The sequence below is a fragment of the Pan paniscus genome, chromosome 12, assembly GCF_029289425.2.
Source record: "Pan paniscus chromosome 12, NHGRI_mPanPan1-v2.0_pri, whole genome shotgun sequence".
Classification (NCBI taxonomy): Eukaryota; Metazoa; Chordata; class Mammalia; order Primates; family Hominidae; genus Pan; species Pan paniscus.
This window is the reverse complement of record NC_073261.2, coordinates 122,918,229-122,940,812: the sequence shown is the minus strand read 5'-3', so window position 1 is coordinate 122,940,812 and position 22,584 is coordinate 122,918,229. Positions and strand designations below refer to the sequence as shown.

Here is a 22,584-nt window from a genome sequence, read left to right as displayed (position 1 = left end):
TTCTTTATTTTCTTTTCTTTTTTTTCCGGGTCCTACTCCAACGCCCAGGCTAGAGTGCAGTGGCATGATCTTGGCTCACTGCAACCTCTGCCTCCTGGGTTCAAGCGATTCTCCTGCCTCAGCCTCCCGAGTAGCTGGGATTACAGGCATGCGCCACCACGCCCAGCTAATTTTTGTATTTTTAGAGACAAGTTTTCACCATGTTGGTGAGGCTGGTCTTAAACTCCTGACCTCAAGTGATTTGCCCACCTCGGCCTCCCAAAGTGTTGGGATTACAGGCATGAGCCACCACGCCCGGCTGCCAAAACTACTTATTTTGACTTTTCATTGACTGGTTACTCCTGAAAATCTTTTTTTATCTTAATCTCTGGCTCATAGAAATATAGGACATTTCTTATCCTGAGCAAACACTGGATCAGAAATCAGAAGATGAGTGTATATGTGGTCTCAGTCACTTAGCTCCTTTGAAACTTAATTTTCTCTACTGAAAAAAAAATGGGAGTGATAATTCCCACTGCAAAAGGCTTTTGTTTTGAGGATGAGATTTTAGATGAAATAATAAATGTATGCATAGCCTATTCCTGACACATGACATAAACTCAAATAAAAGTCACTATTGCCATTATCTATTATACTCTGTAAATTAGGAATAACAAAACCATTTCTGCTTATTTCTCAGGGTCCATTCAAGAATTGTGCCCACAATATACCAGGCACTTGTCCAGACCTGCATCGTCCAATGCCCACCTCAACCTCCCAAAGTGTTGGGATTAGAGGCGTGAGCCACCGCGCCCTGCCTGCATGTGGCTATTGAGATGTGCTGTATGATACACACCGGACTTTGAAGACTCAGTGTGAAAAATAAAAAGAATTTTAAGAGGGGTGGGGGTCGAGGGGAGGCAGAGCAGTAGGACAAATAGCTAATGCACTCAGGGCTTAAAACCTAGACAACAGGTTGATGGGTGCAGCAAACCACCATGACACATGTTTATCTATATAGCACCTACATGTTCTGCACTTGTATCCTGGAACTTAAAATTAGAAAAAAAAAAATAATAAAAGCCAACATGGCATTCATTACTGCCAAAAAAATTTAAAACACATTGTTAATTTTGTATATTGATTACAGATTGAACTGATAATATTTTGAATATATTGGGTTAAAGAAATACATTTAAAATTAGTGGCTAGGCACAGTGGCTCATGCCTGTAACCCCAGCACTTTGGGAGGCTGAGGCGGGTGGATCACCTGAGGTCAGGAGTTCGAGATGAGCCTGGCCAACATGGTGAAACCCCATTTCTACTAAAAATACAAAAATCAGCCGGGTGTGGTGGTGAGTGCCTGTAATCCCAACTACTTGGGAGGCTGAGGCAGGAGAATCGTTTGAACCCAGGAGGTGGAGGTTACAGTGAGCCGAGATTGTCCCACTGCACTCCAGCCTGGGTGACAGAGTGAGACTCCATCTTAATAATAATAATAAAACTATTTGTTGCTGTTTTACTTTTCTAATGTGACCACCAGAAAAGTTTAAATGGCTTGTGTGACTCTCATCATTGAACGGAGCTGTTCTAAACATGGGTAAGACAACGCAGAGCTTCGGTTGCAGGACAGAGAATTAAATAATAGACCCATAAGACAGATAAGTGACTGATTGTGACTGCTAGGGTGTTTACAGCATAGGCCGGTGACAGGAACAAGGAGTGTGGGGATGAGAGCCGACGTGGGCGAGAGTGCATGCAATGCAGGGTCAGGCGTTGGATTCATCTCTCAGGAGTTGAAAAAGGTGGCGTTCCTGTTCTTTATTGGCATTGCTTGTGACATGAGGATTGCCCCTCTTCCTGAAGAGGTTGGTCAGGAAAATTTTTTGTTAACTTTTATTTTAGGTTTGAGGGTCCATGTGCAGGTTTGTTTCATGAGTAAACTCGTGTCATGGGGGATGGGTGTACAGATAATTTCATCACCCAGGAATAAGCCTAGTACCCGATGGGTATTTTTTCAGATCTTCTCCCTCCTCCCATCCTCCACCCTTAGGTAGGCCCCATTGCCCACCGTTCCCCTCCTAATATCCCTGTGTTCTCGCTGTGGAGCTCCCATGTATAAGTGAGAACACGCGGTGTTTGGTTTTCTGTTTCTGCCTTAGTTTGCCTCCACCTCCATCCATGGTGCTGCAAAGGACATGATCTCGTTCCTTTTTTATGGCTTCATGGTATTCCACGATGTAAATGTACCACATTTGCTTTGTCAAGTCTACTGTGGATGGGCATTTATGTTGATTCCACATCTTTGCTATCATGAATAGTGTTGCGGTGAACATACACCTGCATGTGTCTTTATGGTAGAACGATTTAGATTCCTCTGGGTATATACCCAGTCATGGGATTGCTGGGTTGCATGGTAGTTCTGTTTTAAGTTCTTTGCAGAATCACTATGCTGCTTTCCGCAATGGTTGAACTAATTTGCACTCCCAATATCATATTGTCTATAGCTGAGAAAGCTGAAATGTAAAGATTAAGTCACTTGTCCTCAGACACGTAGACAGGAAGTGGTACAGCCAGGACTCAAACCTGCCTCCAGAGCCCGTCCTCCTCAACCTAAGTCATGGTTTTCAAAGTGTGGTCCTTGGACCAGCAGCAAAAGCACCACCTGGGCACTCATTAGACATGGAAATTCTGGACCTCAACCCGGACCTCAGCATGGGAATCCCTGGGGGTGGAGCCCGGCGGTTTGCGTTTGGGCAGCCCCAGCTGACTCTGAGGCACCATCAGGTTGGAGGCCACAGTGGGTGATGGTCCCTGCCCTGTGGCAGCAGCCGGCCTCCCTCCTTCATTTCTGTTATTCCATCTCCTTCTTAAAACAACCCTGTGAGGCCGGCAGGGCAGATGTCGATTTTATTTAACAGATGAAGAAACTGAGCTTTGAGGTTTTATGACTTACCCAAAGTCATCACATTAGTTTTGGAACTGAAACTCCAATGGCAGATCTTCTGGCTTTTAGTCTGAGACTGGAACTAGTACCCACAAGGACTCTGGGAGCAGTAAGGTCAGAGCAGGAGCTACTGCTTCATTTCATTGCCTCTAGTGAAGGAGGAGGGGGGTTCCCAGAGCACGGCTTCTTCTCCATGGGTCTAGCCCATGATAACTGGGTGCTTACCCTGATGTGCTGAGGAGATTCTGCCTTATCTCCTGCAAGCCATTTGTCCTGTGCTAGGATTAAACAGTACACTTTGGAACCTTAGCTGCCCACACCCTGAGAGCCAATCACGCAGAACCCACAGGAAATCTCGGGGCAGAAGTAGTTTGCCATAAATGTCCATTTTCTCATTTTTTGTTGTTGTGATGGGGTCTTGCTCTGTCGCCGAGGCTGGAGTGCATTGGCGCAATCATAGTGCACTGCAGCCTCAACCTCCTGGGCTCAAGTCATCTTTCCACCTCAACCTCCAAAATAGCTGGTATTACAGGTGTGCGCCTCCTGTATCATTAAAAAAAAAACATGTTTTGAGGCCGGGTGTGGTGGCTCACGCCTGTAATCCCAGCACTTTGGGAGGCCAAGGCGGGTGGATCACGAGGTCAAGAGATTGAGACCATCCTGGCCAACATGTTGAACCCGTCTCTACTAAAAATACAAAAAATTAGCCAGGCCTGGTGGAAGGCACTTGTAATCTCAGCTACTTGGGAGGGTGAGGCAGGAGAATCGCTTGAACCTGGGAGGTGTAGCTTGCAGTGAGCTGAGATCACACCACTGCACTCCAGCCTGGGCAAAAAGAGTGAAACTCTGTCTCAAAAAAAAAAAAATGTTTTGAGGTTACAGGGAGCTATGATCACACTACTGCACTCCAGTCTAGACAACAGAGCGAGACCCTGTCTCTGAAAAAAAAGAAAAAAAATTGTTTGTAGAGACAAGGTTTCACTATATTGCTCAGGCTGTAATCAAACTCCTGGCCTCAAGCAATCCTCCCGTATTGACCTCTCAAAGGGCTGGGATTACAGGCGGGAGCCACTGTGCTCAGCCTGCATTTCCTGATGCAACTCGTTCACATTCCATCCATTATCAACAATCCCCACACCTTCACCTCCTGCCACGGATGCCTGAGGCTGGGGAAGGGGAACTTCATTCTGGTGTGGGTGTCACCTTAGCCACAGAGAACCTAAAAGAGTGATCAAGCCTCACCTGAGGTTGGGAGTTCGAGACCATCCTGAGCAACATGGTGAAACCCCATCTCTACTAAAAATACAAAATTAGCCAGGTGTGGTGGCTGTAATCCCAGCTACACGGGAGGCTGAGGCAGGAGAATCGCTTGAACCCGGGAGGCGGAGGTTGTGGTGAGCCGAGATCGCGCTGTTGCACTCTAGCCTGGGCAACGAGAGTGAAACTCCGTCTCGAAAAAAAAAAAAAAAGACCGATCAAGCCGACTGAAAGTCAGGGTGCTCTGTTATTATAACTGAGCACCGGGAATTCTAAACACTGTCAGTGATAAATACTCTTCCCAGAAAAAAAACTTTCTTGTAATTATATGAGTATAATTCCATTTTTATCCCTAATCTTTTAACAAACATGTCTTACATGGGAGTTAATCCCAAGGGCTCCCAGCTATGCACTTGGTTCCAACACGTCTTCGTTCAGCCACAAGAAGTTTATTTGGTTCAGAAGCAGAGTGCTAGCTTCAGGCACAGTTTGATCCAACTCATGGGCACTGCAACCTCCTGCATTTAAACAGCAGGTTTGAAGTAAACCGTGGTAGCACTATGACTATAAAGACAAACAAGGAGAACTTGCTTTACTTCACTTCATTCTATGTGATCACTTGTGCTTAAAATTTGAATCAGTGAAATAGGGCGGTGGGAACCGCAAGGTGAAATATTTTTGTTATAGTGTGGATTTTAGCTCATATATTACACATTTTACTGAATTCAAATAATGTCTTTAAAATTGAAATTTAGCCAGGAGTGGTGGCTCACGCCTGTAATCCCAGCACTTTGGGAGGCCGAGGCGGGATTTCGAGACCAGCCTGGCCAATATGGTGAAAACCTGTCTCTACTAAAAATACAAAAATTAGCTGGGCATGGTGGCGCAGGCGTGTAGTCCCAGCTACTCAGGAGGCTGAGGCAGAAGAATCGCTAGAACCCGGGGAGCCGAGATTGGGCCACTGCACTCCAGCCTGGGCGACAGAATAAGACTCTGTCTCAAAAAAATATTAAATAAATAAATAAATAAAATACAATTGAAATTTATTTTTTTTGGCCAGGTACGTTGGCTCATGCTTTGGGAGGTCAACGGAGGAGGATTACTCGAGGCCAGGAGTTTGAGACCAGCCTGGGCAACATAGTGAGATCCTGTCTCTACAAAAAAATTAAAAAATTAGCCAAGCGTGCCTGTGGTCCCAACTTCTTGGGAGGCTGAGGTGGGAGGATTGCTTAAGCCTGGGAGGCCAAGGCTGCAGTGAGCCGTGACTGCACTACTGTACTCCAGCCTGGGTGACAGAGTGAGATCTTGTCTCAGAAAAAAAAAAAAAAAAAAAAAAGGAAAGAAATTTATTGTTTTTTAAAAGTGTAATTGTTGGGTTTTTTTTTTTGAGATGGAGTTTCACTCTCGTCACCCAGGCTGGCGTGCAGTGGCGCGATCTCGGCTCACTGCAACCTCCACCTCCCGTGTTCAAGTGATTCTCCTGCCTCAGCCTCCCCAGTAGCTGGGATTACAAGCACACGCCACCACGCCCAGCTAATTTTTGTATTTTTAGTAGAGATGGGGTTTCGCCATGTTGGCCAGGCTGGTCTCTAACTCCTGACCTTAGGTGATCTACCTGAGGCCTCCCAAAGTGCTGGGAGTGCAGGTGTGAGCCACCATGACCTGCCAATTTTTGGTTTTGAAGCCGAAGAATAATTAGGAAAATGATGATTATTCCTATTACATGATTATAATTTAAAATAGTTTTGTTGAATGGATACGGGTGCTGAAATAATGCATTCTGGGTATCAAATGGATGCTTGGAGTGGATGGATAGATTGGATACCTGGTCCCTCCAAATCTTATGTTGAAATCTGATTCCTGGTGTTGGTGGTGGAGCCTACTGGGAGTCTTGGGGTCATGTGCCTCTTGGTGCCATCCTCTTGTCCCCTCGGGAAGGAGTGAGTTCTTGCTCTGTTAGTTTTTGCCAGAGCTGATGTTGAAACGAGCCTGGCACCTCCCGCACTCCTCTCTTCCTTCCTCTCTTGCCATCTGATGCCAGCTCCCCTTCCCCTTCTGCCATGAGTGGAAGCTCCCTGAGGGCCTCACCAGAAGCAGATGCTGGCGCCATGTTTCTTGTACAGCCTGCAGAACCTTGAGCCAAATAAACCTCTTTTCTTCATAAGTTACCCAGCCTCGAGTATTCCTTTATAGCAACACAAACAGGCTCAGACAGAACGCCACTGCTGCCTCCCCAACCCCTGTGAGTCCTTCCATGTACACACCCGCCTCGGAATCTGCTCATTGTGGGAGGACTCTCCAGCTTACCCACTGAGACTGAGTAGCAGTAGACATGCCCCCTTGCGGCCCAAGGAACGACTGGTTGGTATATTACTGTGCTAATGGCACTTTAATTGCAGTCTTTCGGGGACAAGGAACTTTTGTGTTTCACCCCAGTAAATGACAGGCCCTAAAGTAAACTGCGAAGGACAATGCCAGCAAAAGTTTGAGGCCTGGCGCTCTTTACAGTAAGGCTTTGTGTGGTGATCTACCCGTTCCAAACCTAAGTTTCCTCGCTGGCAAAACAGGGATAAAGTTTCTGGTGCACAAACGCCACAGAATTGCTGTGGAGGTCAAGTGGCGTCGTCCATGTGACACCCTGGAGGACTAAATGATGAAGACAAAGGTGTGTGTGCGAACCATTTTCACCCAGTCCTCTCCTGCTCACCGCCTCTCTCTGAGCTGGGACGTTCACAGGCATCGACTTCGGATTCCAGCTCTACGTTTGCTGGTTGTGTGCATCTGCTGCATTGCTCCAATTCTGTTCTCTCCTGTGAAAAATGGAGATAACTGGCCAGGTGCAGTGGCTCACACCTGTCATCCCAGCACTTTGGGAGGCCAAGGCAGACAGATCATCTGAGGGCAGGAGTTCGAGACCAGTCTGGCCAACATGGTGAAACCCTGTCTCTACTAAAAATATAAAAATTATCCGGGCATGTAGAGGATGAAAAGAACCAGTGTTATTTTCATCCTGTACATATTTTGTGACAATTAATGGTAAGAATAGTGTTTCTTTTGATGAGATCTATCAAAGGTAAGCAAATTATCAATTTATGATAAAAATCAAGAGTGCAAATATTTCTATATTTTAAATATTAATATATGAGCAATTACTTTCCATATACCCACAGGTCGCCCATGTCTAGAGATGGTTTACTGCCATACAGGAAAAGTGGTCTTGACTTTACAGAGCAAGCCTGTGACCTTGCTTCAGTGAAGCGTGTGCTAACCCAGGAGTTCACTCTCATTACAGCCTTGCACATTCATCTCACTTGCACTGGTCCACGGACGATGATAATAATAAAGGCTCTGCCAGCTGTAAGTGGAGGGGAGAGAAAGGACCTTCTGTTAAATGCAATCCATTAATTCTTGATCAAGCAGACAGGTCCATAACTTCATCTCACATGCAAGGACTCATTAGTAACTTTCCTTCTGTCACTCCGTTATTAAGATTCGGAGGGGAAGAATCACTTTGAAGCCTGTGGCCTCCCTCACCTATCTGACCTCTAGGCTTTCTGCAGCACAGATTATACATTCCAGGCACAGGATCCTACATAATAGAGAAGAAATTATATATATAATATATATTTTTAGTAAAGAAAATAATATATATTTTAACAGGTAAACAGATCTTGGCTTTTTAACTGCCACCCTCCAAACCCCCAGCAGTATTCTGTCCTGGGCCAACTATCCAGGGTCTTGTGGTCCCTCCAGGATGACACGGTATTGGAGGTACTGTGATGAGTTTCCTTGGCACTGGAAGGAATCTTTCTTCCTTAATGCTACATCTATTAATTCCTCTTTGTGGCTATCTGGTTTGTTTCTACTCGAAGTGTGGTCCCTGGACCAGTATCATCAGCATTGCCTGTGAGCTAATTAGGAATGCAACATATTGGAGCTGCTGTGGACTGAATGTGTGTGTCCCCCCAAAGTGCACATGTTAAATCCTAACCCCCAAAGTGATGGTCTTTGGGTGGTGATGAGGTCGTGAGAGTGGAGTCCCACGATGGCATGAGTGCCCTTATGAAGGAGGCCCCTGGAGAGCTCCCTCAGCCCTTCTGCAAGGACACAGTGAGAAGAGGCTGTGAACAAGGAAACAGTTCCTCTTCAGACACGGCATTTTCTGCCACCTTGATCTTGGGCTTCCAGTCTCCAGAGAGTGAGAAATGAGCGTCTGTTGTCCGTAAGCCAGTCTGTCTGTGGCACTCTGTATAGCGGCCCAGATGGACTGACACAGCGCCCACCTCCACCAAGTCCACAACTGCGGAATCAGCGTCTGCGTCCCACTGCGATCCCTGGGTGAGCTGCTGTTTGTACACTGAAGTTGGAGACACACTGATTCTTAGAGAACATTTAACTAATGGATTTAATCCTCTCATTAACGGAAGACTAAGTTGAGGATCTGAAAGGTTAGATGATTGATCCAATTATACTTATGCTTGTTCTATAAAAATAATATTCAGAGACAGCAGTACCTTAAGAATCATTTGTTTGGAAAAGTGCCCTCTAATTACAAAAATCTGTGGTGGGGGGTGGAGAAGACCAAATCTCAATAGAAAAATGGTTAAATATCTATAGTCCCAGCTACTCGGGAGGCTGAGGTGGGAGGATCGATTGAGCCTAGGAGGTTGAGGCTGCAGCGAGGTACGAATGCGCCACTGAATTCCAGCCTGGGTGACAGTGAGAGACTGTCTCAAAAAAAGAAAAAGAAAAAAGAGGGCAACCCATTTCTCCAGGACTCCTGTCTGCAGCAGAGAGCTCTTCTCTTTCTTTTGCCTATTAAAATTCTGCTCTCAACCTAAAAAAAAAAGAAAAAAGAAAAATGGTTAAAATATGAGCAGAAAAAAATCACACAAAAACGTATAAAACGCTTTAAAATGGTCCTTGAACATATGAAACCCATGGAAGGATGCCAACTTCACTCTGAATTAGAGAATGCAAATTAAATTACATTGCGGTCTCATTTTTCACCTGTCAGATAGAAACAAATTAAAAAGTATGATGACACATTCTGTTGGGAATGCTGTGGGAAAACAAGAATTCCCATATGACGCACAGCGCTCTTCTAAGGGAAGGTGGCAATGCGTAACAAAATTACTTATGCCTTTACCTTTTGAGGCTGAGATCCCACTTCTAGAAATTTATCCCGAAGGGGCTGCTCCAAAAGCATCCTAACGCATATGCCTAAGTTTATTTGTGGGGCATTGTTTAAAATTTCAAAATGTTGAGTATGACTCGGATGCAGTCCAAGTGTCTCCACAGAACACGGGCTGGGGGAAAGTGGTCTAACAGCCCAGCGGAGAGCGATGCCGTGGTGAAAAAGCATGAGGGAGGTCTCCTGAACTGACATGGAGGGATTTCCAGGAAATATGTTTAGGCGAACACAAAATGCAAAAATCAAATCCTGCTTTTGTGTAAGAATGGAGAGGTAAGAAAATATACATTCAAGCAAAAAGAAACCCAGGAAGCATGAACCAGAAAGCAAGGTTGGGTGCAGGAGGGAAGGCAGGGGCCGGTGGAGTGTGGCCTTCTCAAGGGAGTGACCTCCTTAGATGGCTTTGACTTTCAGAAGCAGAGTGTTTCACATATTCAAAAGTCAACAAGGGCTGGGCATGGTGGCTCACGCCTGTAATCCGAGCACTTCGGGATGCCAGGGTGGGCAGATCACACGAGGTCAGGAGTTCATGTCACCCAGGTTCAAGCGATTCTCCTGCCTCAGCTTCCCGAGTAGCTGGGATTACAGGCGTGTGGCACCACACCTGGCTAATTTTTGTATTTTTAGTAGAGACAGGGTTTCCCTGTGTTGGCCAGGCTTATCTCCTGACCTCAAGTGATCCACTCACCCTGGGTGAATTATCCCAAAGTGCTGGGATTACAGGTGTGAGCCACTGCGGCCCACCTGCATTGTTATTTTGAATGTATTTTCTCATAGTGTCAGATAAAGCAAGTAATTGTATTTTTGTGTTTAGGAAGCAAGGTTTTTATTACAGGAGAAAAGGAGATGCTATGATAGAATCGAGGATTTCAGAAGGAATTGTTCTGTTAGAAGTGGATTGAGAATGTCAATGTGAACTTGTATCTTTTATGAAAAAATTATTTTAAATGCCATCTTTCTAAGTTCTGTCTGCTGAAACGGCTTGTGAGGAGCCCCACGATGCTTCCTGCTGCCAAAATTCTGGTCTCCAGTACTATTTTTCCAAAAAAACAAAAACAAAAGTATCAGCACTTCTAGGAGAAAAGGCTCATTCTATGTCTCAGGCAGAAAATTACAAGAGGAGCCTGGAATATCTTGTGCCAGAAAACAAGATGTTCAGACATTCATGGAAATGACAAGACTCGGCTGCTTATCTAAGAGGGGCCCCTCCTGGTCACAACTGAGACAATTTGAGGATCAAAGGAGAATATTGGCTGAGACTGATTGATGTACAGCAAATCTGAAATGTCCCATGTCCATAATGATACATAAGAGTTAAAGTGTTCTAAAAGTAAGTGGATTGCATAGATGATATTTCTGTTCGTTGTCAATCATGTTGGTATTATCGACTCACTTATTGTATGGTTAAATAATAAAGAAGCTAGTACTAGTAAAACTAGGAAAAAAATCTAATGTAACGATTAGTAGGCGTTTCCTAACATAAAATTAGTAGAATGATCCTCTAAGTTGTGATTATGATCCTGAAACTACCTATTAAAAATACATGTGCAACCTCTATCAACTTCTATCAGGTTCTAGGTTTTAAAAATCACATTTCTTAGGATCTCATGAGGCTCAAAGCTAAAGAGTTAGAAAGGAAAAGCATTTATGTACATTAACAGCACGTTAACAGGCTAAAAACTCACATAATCATATTAGTTCATAGAAACAATGCATTTGACATACTCCAACATCCATTCATGATTTTATTTTATTTTTTATTTATTTTTATTTTTTTTTGAGGTGGAGTCTCGCTGTCACCCAGGCTGGAGTGCAATGGCTCGATCTCGGCTCACTGCAGGCTCCGCCCCCGGCGGTTCACGCCATTCTCCTGCCTCAGCCTCCCGAGTAGCTGGGACTACAGGCGCCCGCCACCTCGCCCAGCTAATTTTTTGTATTTTTAGTAGAGACGGGGTTTCACCGTGTTAGCCAGGATGGTCTCGATCTTCTGACCTCGTGATCCACCCGCCTCGGCCTCCCAAAGTGCTGGGATTACAGGCGTGAGCCACCGTGCCCGGCCCATGATTTTAAAAAAACCTCTCAGAAATAGAAAGAGGGAACTTCCTGAATTTGATTAAAAATATCTGCAAAATCCTAGAGCTAATATTATACTTAATGGTGAAAGACTGAATGGTTTTCCCCTAAGATGGAGAACAAGGCACGGATGTCCTTGCTCACCACTCCTATTCAACAAAGGACTGGAAACCAGAAATAACTTTAATTTTTTTTTTTTCTCAAGTGATAGGTTCACAGAGAAAAAGCTTTACTGGATGAACTTTTAGATTACTACTTTTATAGAGCAGCAGAGATAAAAGCCAGGTCGAAAAGTGCATGTGGAGTAAGGAAATGGACCTAGTTCGACAAAAGGGCTCAGAACGACTGCCCAGATGAGATTGTAGACGCAGCTGTAGTTTACTTTCTATCTGGAAGAAACTTCAAGTTATCCTTAATTTTCCAAGGAGATAGTCACTTGCCCTTTAAAAAACATTATTAGAGAAGCACCGGGCGGGAGCATATCTAGCATTAAAAATGTGGGATGAATACCATCTCTGCTTGGTAAAGGTGGTTGGGAATCCTGAGAGAGGGCACCTAGTGTGGCTTCTGCATTTTTCACAGTGCCTGGACCACGGCTGAAAGTAACTCTTGCATGACATTTGACAGAAGAGGAAACCGAAGCTCAGATTAAATTACCTGTCCACAGCGGGATCATTCGGCACGAGTTCCTCCCTGTCTGGAATGCTCTTCCCCAGCGATAGATCCTGCGGCTCTTCCGTGTCTCAGTCTAATGTCATTCCGTTCCAGGATTCCCGACTTCTTAAAGCATAAATAATCCCTCCCCAACCTCTCATTTTACTGTTATGTAAGTTATTACAATATGTCATTATATATTTAGTCATACTGCTTTAGGTAATGTCTTCTCCACTGAACTGTAAGCTCCATGAGGGCAAGAGTTCAGTCGGTTTTACTTAATAATTAGCACCTAGTACAGTACTAGCATAGAATGAAGGCCTCACAATTGTTTTAAAATTTATTTTTAGACAGGGTCTTGCGCTGTCGCCCAGGCTGGAGTGCAGTGGTGCAACCTCGGCTCACGGCAGCCTCGACCTTTCGGCTCCAGCGATCCTCCCGCGTCGGCCTCCGGGGTAGCTGGGACTGCAGGCGCGCGCCACCATGACTGGCTAATTTTTTTTTTTTTTTTTTTTTTTAGACATGGGGTCTCGCCATGTTGCCCAGGATGGTTCCTGAGCTCAAGTGATCCTCCTGCCTCGGCCTCCCAAAGTGCTGGGATTACAGGCGTGAGCCTCAGCGCCCAGCCAAGTTAGCCTTTTTTAAACGTCCTGTCTCCGGAGGTTGCCGAAGTTGGTTTTCTTCGGCCTCCTTCTCTCGCCCAGGCCCAGGGCTGGGACGAGGCCGGTTCCCGCCTGCAACCTGCAATGAAGACAGGAACCTTGGGAGCCGGTACCGGAACGCTCGGAAACGGCACCAAAGTACGAATCCTAGGGCGGAAAAGCGTTACCAAGACACTCGTCCCCAGAGCCGCTTCCTGGGACTCTCTAGCCTCCTACCGCTTCTCAGTGATGTTCCGGTTTCCGCCCTCCTCCTCGCGCTGTTTCCGCCTCTTCCCTTCGGCCGCCGGATTTTGACGTGCTCTCGCGAGATTTGGGTCTCTTCCTAAGCCGGCGCTCGGCAAGGTAGGTTGGCGGCCTGCTCTCCGACGGAACTTTTCTTCCTGGGTTGAGGAAAACGCCTTTTGGAGTCAGGCCCTGGAGCGGCGGGCCTTGCTCACAGGGTGGGGATACAGCCGATTACCCGCCCTGTGCTTTCCGATGGCTTCTGCGGGGCGAGCGGGGCCTGGCCGGGGGGTGCGGGCGGGAGGGCGAGCCAGCGGCGCCTGCAGCCCGGGCCGCGTAACGCTGACCGCTGTCCCTTCAGTTCTCCCAGGAGAAAGCCATGTTCAGTTCGAGCGCCAAGATTGTGAAGCCCAATGGCGAGAAGCCGGACGAGTTCGAGTCCGGCATCTCCCAGGTGAGAGGGTTTCCCTGGGGTCTGGGGTGGGGGGAGGCGCCCCGCCCGGGAGGGAAGGCGGCCGCGCGTGTGTTGGGCCCGGGGTGCTCGGACGCGCGCTCAGGGTCGGTCCTGCTGTTCGTTGCTTCTTAGGCTCTTCTGGAGCTGGAGATGAACTCGGACCTCAAGGCTCAGCTCAGGGAGCTGAATATTACGGCAGCTAAGGTAAGCTGGCGCTCCGTCGGCTGGGAGGGAGGTTGCGGCGCGTCTCCCCGCGCAGTGCCTGGGAGGGTTGTTAGATGACCTGGCTTACGGTTGATGATGACTTGCCGCCTGGCCGCCTAACCTGAACTCAGGTTCGGCCGTGTTGTTTGGGAGTGATACCGCCCAGGTGCGGGGAGTGGGGTTGCAGGTACCCTGCGGCTTAAGCTGTCCAAGTGCGGGCGGTGGAGAAACGTGGAGTAGGGAGGGCCTGGGCCCATTTCGGACCTTATTTGCCCTTACTTAGTTATAGATACAGCAAAGAGCTGTGGGGAGCTCAGGATGAGATTCTCTCTACACTTAGCCCGGAGTTGCCGCAAGTGGGGGTGCAGAAGTGGCAGTGATTGGCCTCCTGGCCTGGACAGTCTCCCTTCCTGGAATAAGGAAATGTGAAGGTTGGGGAGAGATGAGAACATTTCCGAAGGGTGCATTTATGATTAACTCAAAACTAGTATTAGTTTGTAATGCAGTTACGGTGTTAGTGATAAGGTCTTCTTATCCTCTAATTTGACCACAACGTTTACTTTTACTTTCTGAAGCAGTTAACAAAGTGGATTTTTGTTTTTTTCTTTAGGAAATTGAAGTTGGTGGTGGTCGGAAAGCTATCATAATCTTTGTTCCCGTTCCTCAACTGAAATCTTTCCAGAAAATCCAAGTCCGGCTAGTACGCGAATTGGAGAAAAAGTTCAGTGGGAAGCATGTCGTCTTTATCGCTCAGGTATCTGTTCTACTGCTGCAGCACGTTTCTGTTTGTGAATTTGCTAAAATTGCTTGTATTTAGACTGCATTGGTAGGTGGAGTCATGAAAACAATCCTTTTATGAATCCAATTAGGTAGAAAGATAAAGTACAGGCAGAGCGCCGTGGCTTAGGCCTGTAATCCCAGCACGGGGAGGTGGAGGCGGGTAGATCACTTTAGAGACCAGCCTGGGCAACATGGTAAGACCCTGTCTACAAAAAATAGAAAAAATAAGTTTTAAAAAGAAAGATAAAGTACGTTCTTTAATTAGGAGTCGAAACAAGAAGTCTGTAAAGTGACAGACTGCTGTGTTTTGAGTTATGAAAATGATTTCCCATATTTAAATTTCCACAAGTTTAGTGGGTTGCTTACAGAGATGATCAAACTTAGAAACCTGTTACAGGTCGGGCCCTGTGGCTCACCCCTGTAATCCCAGCACTTTGGGAGGCTGAGGCAGGCGGATCACGAGGTCAGGAGATCGAGACCATCCTGGCTGACATGGTGAAACCCCGTCTGTACTAAAAAACACAAAAAATTAGCCGGGCGTGGTGGCGGGTGCCTGTAGTCCCAGCTACTCGGGAGGCTGAGGCGGGAGAATGGCGTGAACCCGGGGGGCGGAGCTTGCAGTGAGCTGAGATTCCCGCCACTGAACTTCAGCCTGGGCGACAGAGCGAGACTCCGTCTCAAAAAAAGAAGAAACCTGTTACAGTTCGGATGGGGGATTGGTGCAAGCTGAAGTCTGTGGGGAATGAAGTGCCAGGATTGATCTGGAATAAAAGTAGCATTCTGGGTCATAGGCATGGGGAAAGGCGTATCTGGGAGATTTTGTCCACTGGCGTATTAGTAGAGGCTGTGGATTCTGAATGATTTATTCAAGAATCAGGAAGTAACTCCATAGAAGGGTTTCCTCAGTCAGTTGTTGGTCTAAGTTGTTTAGCCTTCTCGAACTTTGAACTTACCCTGCCATTCTTCTTGCTTTTAAAGCAGTATGGCAGTTACAGCTTTTTGTCAATTTAAGGTCTTTTTTCATTTTGTTGCATGATAATTTTTACCTTATAGAGGAGAATTCTGCCTAAGCCAACTCGAAAAAGCCGTACAAAAAATAAGCAAAAGCGTCCCAGGAGGTGAGTATTTTAGTAGTTTCAGAAATGTGTGTACCCCTCTTATTAACAACTCTTAATTTGTGTAAGTTGTAGTTTATGAAAACAGATGTTCAAGTGGGAATTTTTGAGTAGCAGCATTTGGTTTCCTGTATAGTTGCACATGATATGTTTTAGAATTCTAGATGTAAAACATACATGTGTTCATGTAGCCATTGTTTGCCTAGTAGGTCAGTGCTGTCACAAGATGAGATGATTTCCTCCGATTATTTGTGCACAGGATAGGAATGATGAGAAGGAAATCATTACTTTAATTCTGTGATATATGGCATGCTAGACATAGTTGACATGGGCTTGGATTTATCTTTGATTTTTATTTTTGCTGTGGATTGGAGGTAAAAAAATGTAGGTGGATTTTGGTGATAACATCACAGGTTAAAATATCACTGCAGTTGAAGATGCTGATGGAAAATGATTTATGAACTTGATTGACTTACAGGTTATCTGGCACAAACTCAAATATTGGTAGTTGTCTTCTTGAACTAGATCTTTTGGTATTTTGTTAGTCTCTGATTAGTATGTTGTTTTACAAATGTGAACTATTAAATCCCTGTGGACTCTTCCCTAGGGATGAGTTTAAGAAAAAAAAAATTCTAGTGTTGCCTGTACCCTATAACATGTATAATTTGTATTGTTATTCTCAGTGGATGAGGAAACTGATCCAAGGCTGGGATAATTTGCTCATTGCAGCTAGTACTAGTAGTGCCAAGAATGTTTTTTTTAACTCGGTCTTGTTCTGAAAACTGCTAGAACACAGTGTTGGGAGTCTGGTAATGTGTTATTGTGTCGAGCTGTGGTATGTGGAAAGGTAGGTGCCAGCTTTTCTAGAACTTGAATTCTATGGCTTAGTACTTTGAAAAACTTTTAAAGGCAGAGTGGCATAAGAATTTAGGATTTTTTTCCTCTAAATCATGACACTTAAAGAGGGTTTTGGAAACTCAGTTCTGAGAACCTCAGTTAGGAAATGAGTGTAAGAACAGTCCCAGAGGACTGTCCCTCAAATCCATAGCTTTAGTTCCCCTCAGTACAAACCTCTGTTTTCCAAATTTTCTCAGACAATGGCTTCAGTGTTTCTAGTGGGACCTAGTCTGTACATTGAAAGCCTTCACACTAAGCTTAGCTGGTAGGTCATAGTGATTCTACCACTTTTCCAATCCTGCTTCCTGCTTTCAGATTTAGTTTCCCTATTCAGTAGAGCTGTCTTTATCTAACTCAGGTGAAATGCTGAAATTGATACAGTTTTTGGGTATAGCAGGGTTTTTCCTTTAAAGCGCTCCAGTCCCTGTGGTTTGTGATGATTGAGTTATGGTGCCATTGCTCCCCATTTTAAAAGATTGTAGATGACATTGGAATCTAATTTCCGTATTTGGGTGCTTTCCTAGTATTGTAAGAATATGCTTAATTAATGAGTCGCAGTGAATAATCCGTTTGTCTTGATTTGCTTTCTGAAAGGTGATGAGGGTTTTGGGAAATGGACTTTCTTCAGGCTTTTGCCCTTTGTGGCTGTGACATATTAAGATGTTGGCAGTAAAATTGAGAGCCACCAGAAGATGTTAACTGTGTATACGGGCGCTGCCAGATAGGAAATCCAAATGAGTAGACTATAGTGTTATTGTTAGCTACTATGGGGTGAGACGTAGACAGATAACCATATGTAAGGCAGCTCCCTAAATGCTGAAACAAAGAACCGTCTCTTGACTTATTCCTGATGTCTCATGGTACATGGTAGCTGCCCCAAAAGCTTGCAATTAATTGAAACTTCTCATTTGTTAGGTGGCAGGTAGGTAGGTTTTGAACTTGGTAGTGATATTCAGACGAGGAGCAAGATTCCACTGGCAGTTCTGTGATGCTAAGTAAATGATGTGATCATATCCGTGTTTTAGAAAGATTATCTTGACATTGGAAGGGGGTGGTTTTGGAGATGAGCAACAGTGTTAAAGGTTATTGTAGTGATTTAGTTGAGAAATAATACAAGTGAAAATAAAGATGTATAAAAGTCCTCTAATCTCACATTCCCTAGAGATGGTCACTCATTGCCTTGGTGAGTTTGTAGTTTATCCCAGAGTAACATTTAAAATTGACTGAGCTTTTGAAATAAATCAGTAAGCTATTACCCTATTCTAGGTAGGCAAAGGCTTTAGTTTGGTACGTGAAATATAACAAGCTTATTTGAAAATGAGTGTTAATTTGACTTCAGGAACCTGGGATTTGCATTTTCATTTTGACTTAAAGAGGTGCCCTCTGGAGTTGCCCAGAGGGCAGGCATTGCTAGGTTGCTTACCTTTTAAACTCTTCTTTTAGCCGTACTCTGACAGCTGTGCACGATGCCATCCTTGAGGACTTGGTCTTCCCAAGCGAAATTGTGGGCAAGAGAATCCGCGTCAAACTAGATGGCAGCCGGCTCATAAAGGTTCATTTGGACAAAGCACAGCAGAACAATGTGGAACACAAGGTAATAGGTCAACATTTTATCATGGACAGGTTCAGCCACAGTGAGAGTGGATTTTAGTGTAACCAGTCTCCATGCGCCACCATAGCAATGACTGTAGTAAACTCAGGACTAGTTCTTTTACCCGCATTTCAGCCTGCTCTCCTTTGGATTATGTGTCAGGTGTTAAATGGAGATGTTTCAAGAATTGAACACTTGAAATTCTCTGTACCTTTTGGAAGTAGACTCTTTCTGTGGTCTTTTAGTTAGGCTGTATATTCTTGGTGAGTTAGGGGTGGGTGGTGATGGGATCAGTGTCTTGGGGGGACATAACCATGTGGGTGACTGCTGGGGTCCCCTGATGGCTTCCCCAGTGCAGTGGTATACAGTCCTGTCCCACAACATTGGAGAGGAGCTTGTCCCTGGTCATGAAGACTGCTGCGGACATGCTGTGTGTATTCCTTATCTTCTCAGTACTTAGTTGCTGAGGAGAAAAACCATACAGGGCACAATTTCACAAAACTATTAGGTTTTAAGCTGAGTGTGTATTTCAAAGTTTTGTGATGAATTCTTTCTTTTCTTGTAGGTTGAAACTTTTTCTGGTGTCTATAAGAAGCTCACGGGCAAGGATGTTAATTTTGAATTCCCAGAGTTTCAATTGTAAACAAAAATGACTAAATAAAAAGTATATATTCACAGTACTCTGTTTCAGTTATGTTTTTCAAAATTCCAAATTCACGGATGCGCAGCTGTCTTCATTATCAGTGGCGTCCTGTGTGGGCCAGAGGATTTCAGCAGGAGGGGTGTCTGTGCCAGAAAGCTTGATGCCTGTGAGGTTCTGCTTGTATTCAGGGGTGCAAGTGTCATCACGTGATGCTGCAGAAATGGCTGAATATTGGCACTTTTGCATGGTTCAAACTAAAAATATAGCAGGTACTTTTTTATTGTGATAGACGTAAAATTTACCATATTACCCATTTGTAACTTTACAGCTCAGTAGCCTTGAGTATATCTACAAAGTTGGGAAACGGAAGTCTGAACTTTTTTATTCATCTTGTAGAACTCAAATTACCCATGAAACCAGCACCTCCACTTCTCATTCTGTCAGATTGGTTGAATTTTTTATACGTAAATTCATGTTAGGTGTTAAACGGACTTTCACAAGTTAAATGTCAGAGTCTGATTAATAGATTTTAGTAGGTGCTAAGTGGTGTGTAAACTTGGGTATTCAATTCCTCACTTCCTTAGTTTTCCACTTCATCAAACGAAGGCTCTGGGTGAAATGAAAGCCTGAAGTGAGGGCCCTGGTGTGGTGTCAGGTGACTGGAGTTGGACCAGGTCTTTGTAGAGTGGAGCAGATGTCTTCTTAGAGAATTATTTCCTCAGTTTTGGCTTTGTGCCAGATTGCTTTCAGGTATTGATAAGCCTTAAAATGACCTGTAAAATTTACCTTCCTGCTTCTATAGGGTGAAGAGACAATCTTAATGAACAACCCCCCAAATAACATGTTTTACAACAAATTATTCCCACAGATAGACTCACTCCAGGAAGCCTCTGAGGCGACACAATAGTATTTTCCCATTTTGCAGGTGAGGGTCAGGCCTCTTAGGAGTAGAACTACTGTCAGGCTCCTGAGGCTGTTGTCCGGGCAGAATTCACATGGCGGTGCAGGCACACGGGATGTTTTCAAAGCTTTGGCAAGCCCTCTTGATGGTACATGTCTGAGGCCTTTGTGGATGAGTGGGTAGTGAGGAAGATTCCCGTTAAGCAGTCAGTTACCAAGGCTGGCCCTTTACCCTCAGTAGTCCATATGTCCCTAACCCATTTCCACTGTCCCTCACCCTGTCCCTGTCGGGGTCGCCCTGGTTTCTCTGGAATGAGGTATTTACTTAGGCCCAGGGTGCTGCAAACCTATTCTCACCCTTCTCCAGCACAAAGCACCCTTCTCCCCCAACCCCCCATTTCCTGGCGACCTGTTTAGTGGCTTTTTGGGAGGCTTCATCTCTGTCATCTCAAACATTTAGTGTATTGGAATTCACAGATTCACTGGTTTGGGAAACAAGATTTACACAGGCTGTCCTAGAATGTTATGCATTTTCCTTTTAAAAAAATGTTCCAGGCGGGGCATGGTGGCTCACTCAGGTCTGTAATCCCAGCACTTGGGGAGGCTGAGGTGGGCGGATCACCTGAGGTCAGGAGTTCGAGACCAGCCTGGCCAACATGGTAAAACCCCGTCTCCACTAAAAATACAAAAATTAGCCAGGCGTGGTGGTGGGTGCCTGTAATCCCAGCTACTCAGGAGGCTGAGGAGGAGAATTGCTTGAGCCCAGGAGGTGGAGTTTGCAGTGAGCCAAGATATCACCATTGCACTCCAGCCTGGGCAATAAGAGCGAGACTCCGTATCAAAAAAAAAAAAAAGTTCTGAATTTCTTTATTTTCCTACGATGCCAGTGGCTATCAGTAGCATACCTAGAAGATATTAAAGAACCCATCTCCAGGAAAAGAAGAAACTTTAACATGTGAGAAAACAATTGTTTTTTGAAATTAGTGTAAGGAATGAGCTTACTTTAGGATGTCCATTGGGATATGCTTCCATTTTAGGTGAAAGCCACATTGACCTGTAAGGTATCAATAACATAAAAACTCGGAAATAGAATATTTTTACCTATTTAAGATGCTTGTGAAGAGTCTCAGTTGGCTTTGAATCTATTTGTTAATAATCCCTTCTAATTACATGGCAAGAACAAAAGATGACCAGAATACCAAGAAAGATGGAAAATTTTGGTTGATTTTTCAACAAAAACTTCACATTTGCTAGATGGGAAGCATAGCCAAAGATATGCTTCTGTCCGCATCTATCTTTGTAAGGGGTCTTTAAAAAAAAACCCTCATAGTGGAAGTTTTCTGTCATACTTAAAAGTATAACAGAATCAGTAGTGGGCCTCTGTCCCATCACCCAGCTTGAGCTAGTACTGACACGTTGCTAATCTTGTTTCATCTATTCTCACCCTTTTTTCGCTGGAGATTGTTGAAGCAAATTCTAAACCTATCATTTAGGAATCTTTTAGCTGTGATAATTATTAAAATCAAGTGCCAAACTTAAAACTAGATTTTAAATTGTTATATCAAAGTAAAACAATCATTGCTTTCTCTAAAATTAATACCTTGGTGAACAAAAAGACTTAGATATCATTACTGTGGTTACTCATTTAAACCTTCTGTGTTTTTATAACGTACATACCCTGTTAGCACCGTGGTGCGTTCTGTATTAACTACGCATTGGAGGTACTCAAAAGTTTTACTTGGAGTGCACAATGGAAGAGTTTGGGGCCTTGCATGCTAAGCACGCACAATTTTCATTGGTAAACTTTGTCAAGAAAGCTTAAGTATATCTTTTTTTGTCAAGAAAGCTTAAATATATCAAATATTTTTGAAAGGTAAATATAAACTTTTTCATGATTGTGTTGAACAAAGATTAGATAGTAAACCTGCAGGCATGAATGTATGCATTTGCTATGGGAAGGAATGGTGGTTTTAAAAAATCCTTTTCCCTTCTAGGTACATGAGTGCAGCCTTTTCTCCGTGATTCATACAACACAGTAAAGGAACTAGTGAAGGTATACAAAGTCACACAGTTCTTTAGTACAGCATCTTGAATGTTTTCAGGCACTGAGATGATACTAGACCTGTAAAGCAGGTATTAGACTTGATATTTATTGAAACTTATAACAGGACAATGCAAACACAGCCTAGTGAAAGAGACATTTCAATGACTGGAGATGGGCCTGGTTCCTAAGATTCCTGTTATTGCTAGATGAGCTGTTGGAAATGCTTTAACTCCATCGAATTTTCTCACTATAATCAATAGCAGCAACAGTGGGTGAGTGACTGTAATGAAGTTTAGTCTGAGTGCCTCTAGCAATCACATTTTACTCAAAATGCTATACAGATAACATCAGGGCCGTGCTCTGTAGTAACACACTTAATGAGGCCACCATTAAAGTCAGCGTGCTGTTAATTATCTGGATCTAAAATGGCCTAAGCTTCCTCTTGAAAGTAGAGCAAATCACTCCTTACTTAGCTTTTAAATCATTATCTGACAGAACTCCCTTAGCATTCTGCCAGTTTTATTCCCGACTGTGATCTCTGGCATGCTGCAAGCTTGTGATAGTACCTGACCATTTCACTCAGGGACCCTGAAAGCAGCGCTGACCACATCTTAACCTGACATGGCTAAATCTTCGCCTAAAGCTCTTGGGGAGTTTGATGTGGTGGGTGGGGAGTCCCTCCCTGTGTTTGGTGGCCTGAAGATGAGCTGTGTCATTCCTTCGTGGACCTCAGGTTTCCCACTGGGAAATAAAAGAGCGTGGGCTAGCTGAGTCTAAGGGTCCCTCTAATTCTAAAAGCCACTGACTTTAAGTACTACAAGTTTAAAGTATCAGTAAATACAGACAAGTTCTCAGAGTATTTGGCACTTAGTAAAGATGAATGAATGTGTTTTCCTGTCCTTGAAAACCAAACCAGTTACAGATTTTATCTTTTTAAGACAAGAGTCTTGCACTGTCACCCAGGCTGG

The 22,584-nt window shown here is 44.4% G+C and overlaps 1 protein-coding gene across 2 annotated transcripts; it reads left to right on the top strand.

Moving 5' to 3' along the window:
• Positions 1-12,037: 12,037 nt before the first annotated feature.
• On the top strand, positions 12,038-18,709 carry RPS7 (ribosomal protein S7). Of its 2 annotated transcripts, XM_003807418.6 has the most exons (8): positions 12,038-12,276; positions 12,455-13,108; positions 13,350-13,442; positions 13,575-13,646; positions 14,257-14,400; positions 15,480-15,544; positions 17,882-18,032; positions 18,595-18,709. In XM_003807418.6, the coding sequence occupies exons 3-8, from the start codon at positions 13,368-13,370 to the stop codon at positions 18,670-18,672; spliced, it is 585 nt and encodes a 194-aa protein (XP_003807466.1). In that variant the 5' UTR covers positions 12,038-12,276; positions 12,455-13,108; positions 13,350-13,367; the 3' UTR covers positions 18,673-18,709. The 2 variants fall into 2 exon arrangements, with proteins under 2 accessions (XP_003807466.1, XP_054964281.1); XM_055108306.2 differs by lacking the exon at positions 12,038-12,276 and having other exon boundaries at positions 13,085-13,206.
• Positions 18,710-22,584: the final 3,875 nt, after the last annotated feature.

What these genes read in the sequence shown, in the direction of transcription:
- RPS7 (XM_003807418.6), top strand. Translation starts at nt 13,368, where the DNA reads ATGTTCAGTTCGAGCGCCAAGATTGTGAAGCCCAATGGCGAGAAGCCG. An exon ending in TCGAGTCCGGCATCTCCCAG is followed by an intron (nt 13,443 to 13,574) that starts GTGAGAGGGTTT and finishes GTTGCTTCTTAG; the next exon opens with GCTCTTCTGGAGCTGGAGAT. An exon ending in TGAATATTACGGCAGCTAAG is followed by an intron (nt 13,647 to 14,256) that starts GTAAGCTGGCGC and finishes TTTTTTCTTTAG; the next exon opens with GAAATTGAAGTTGGTGGTGG.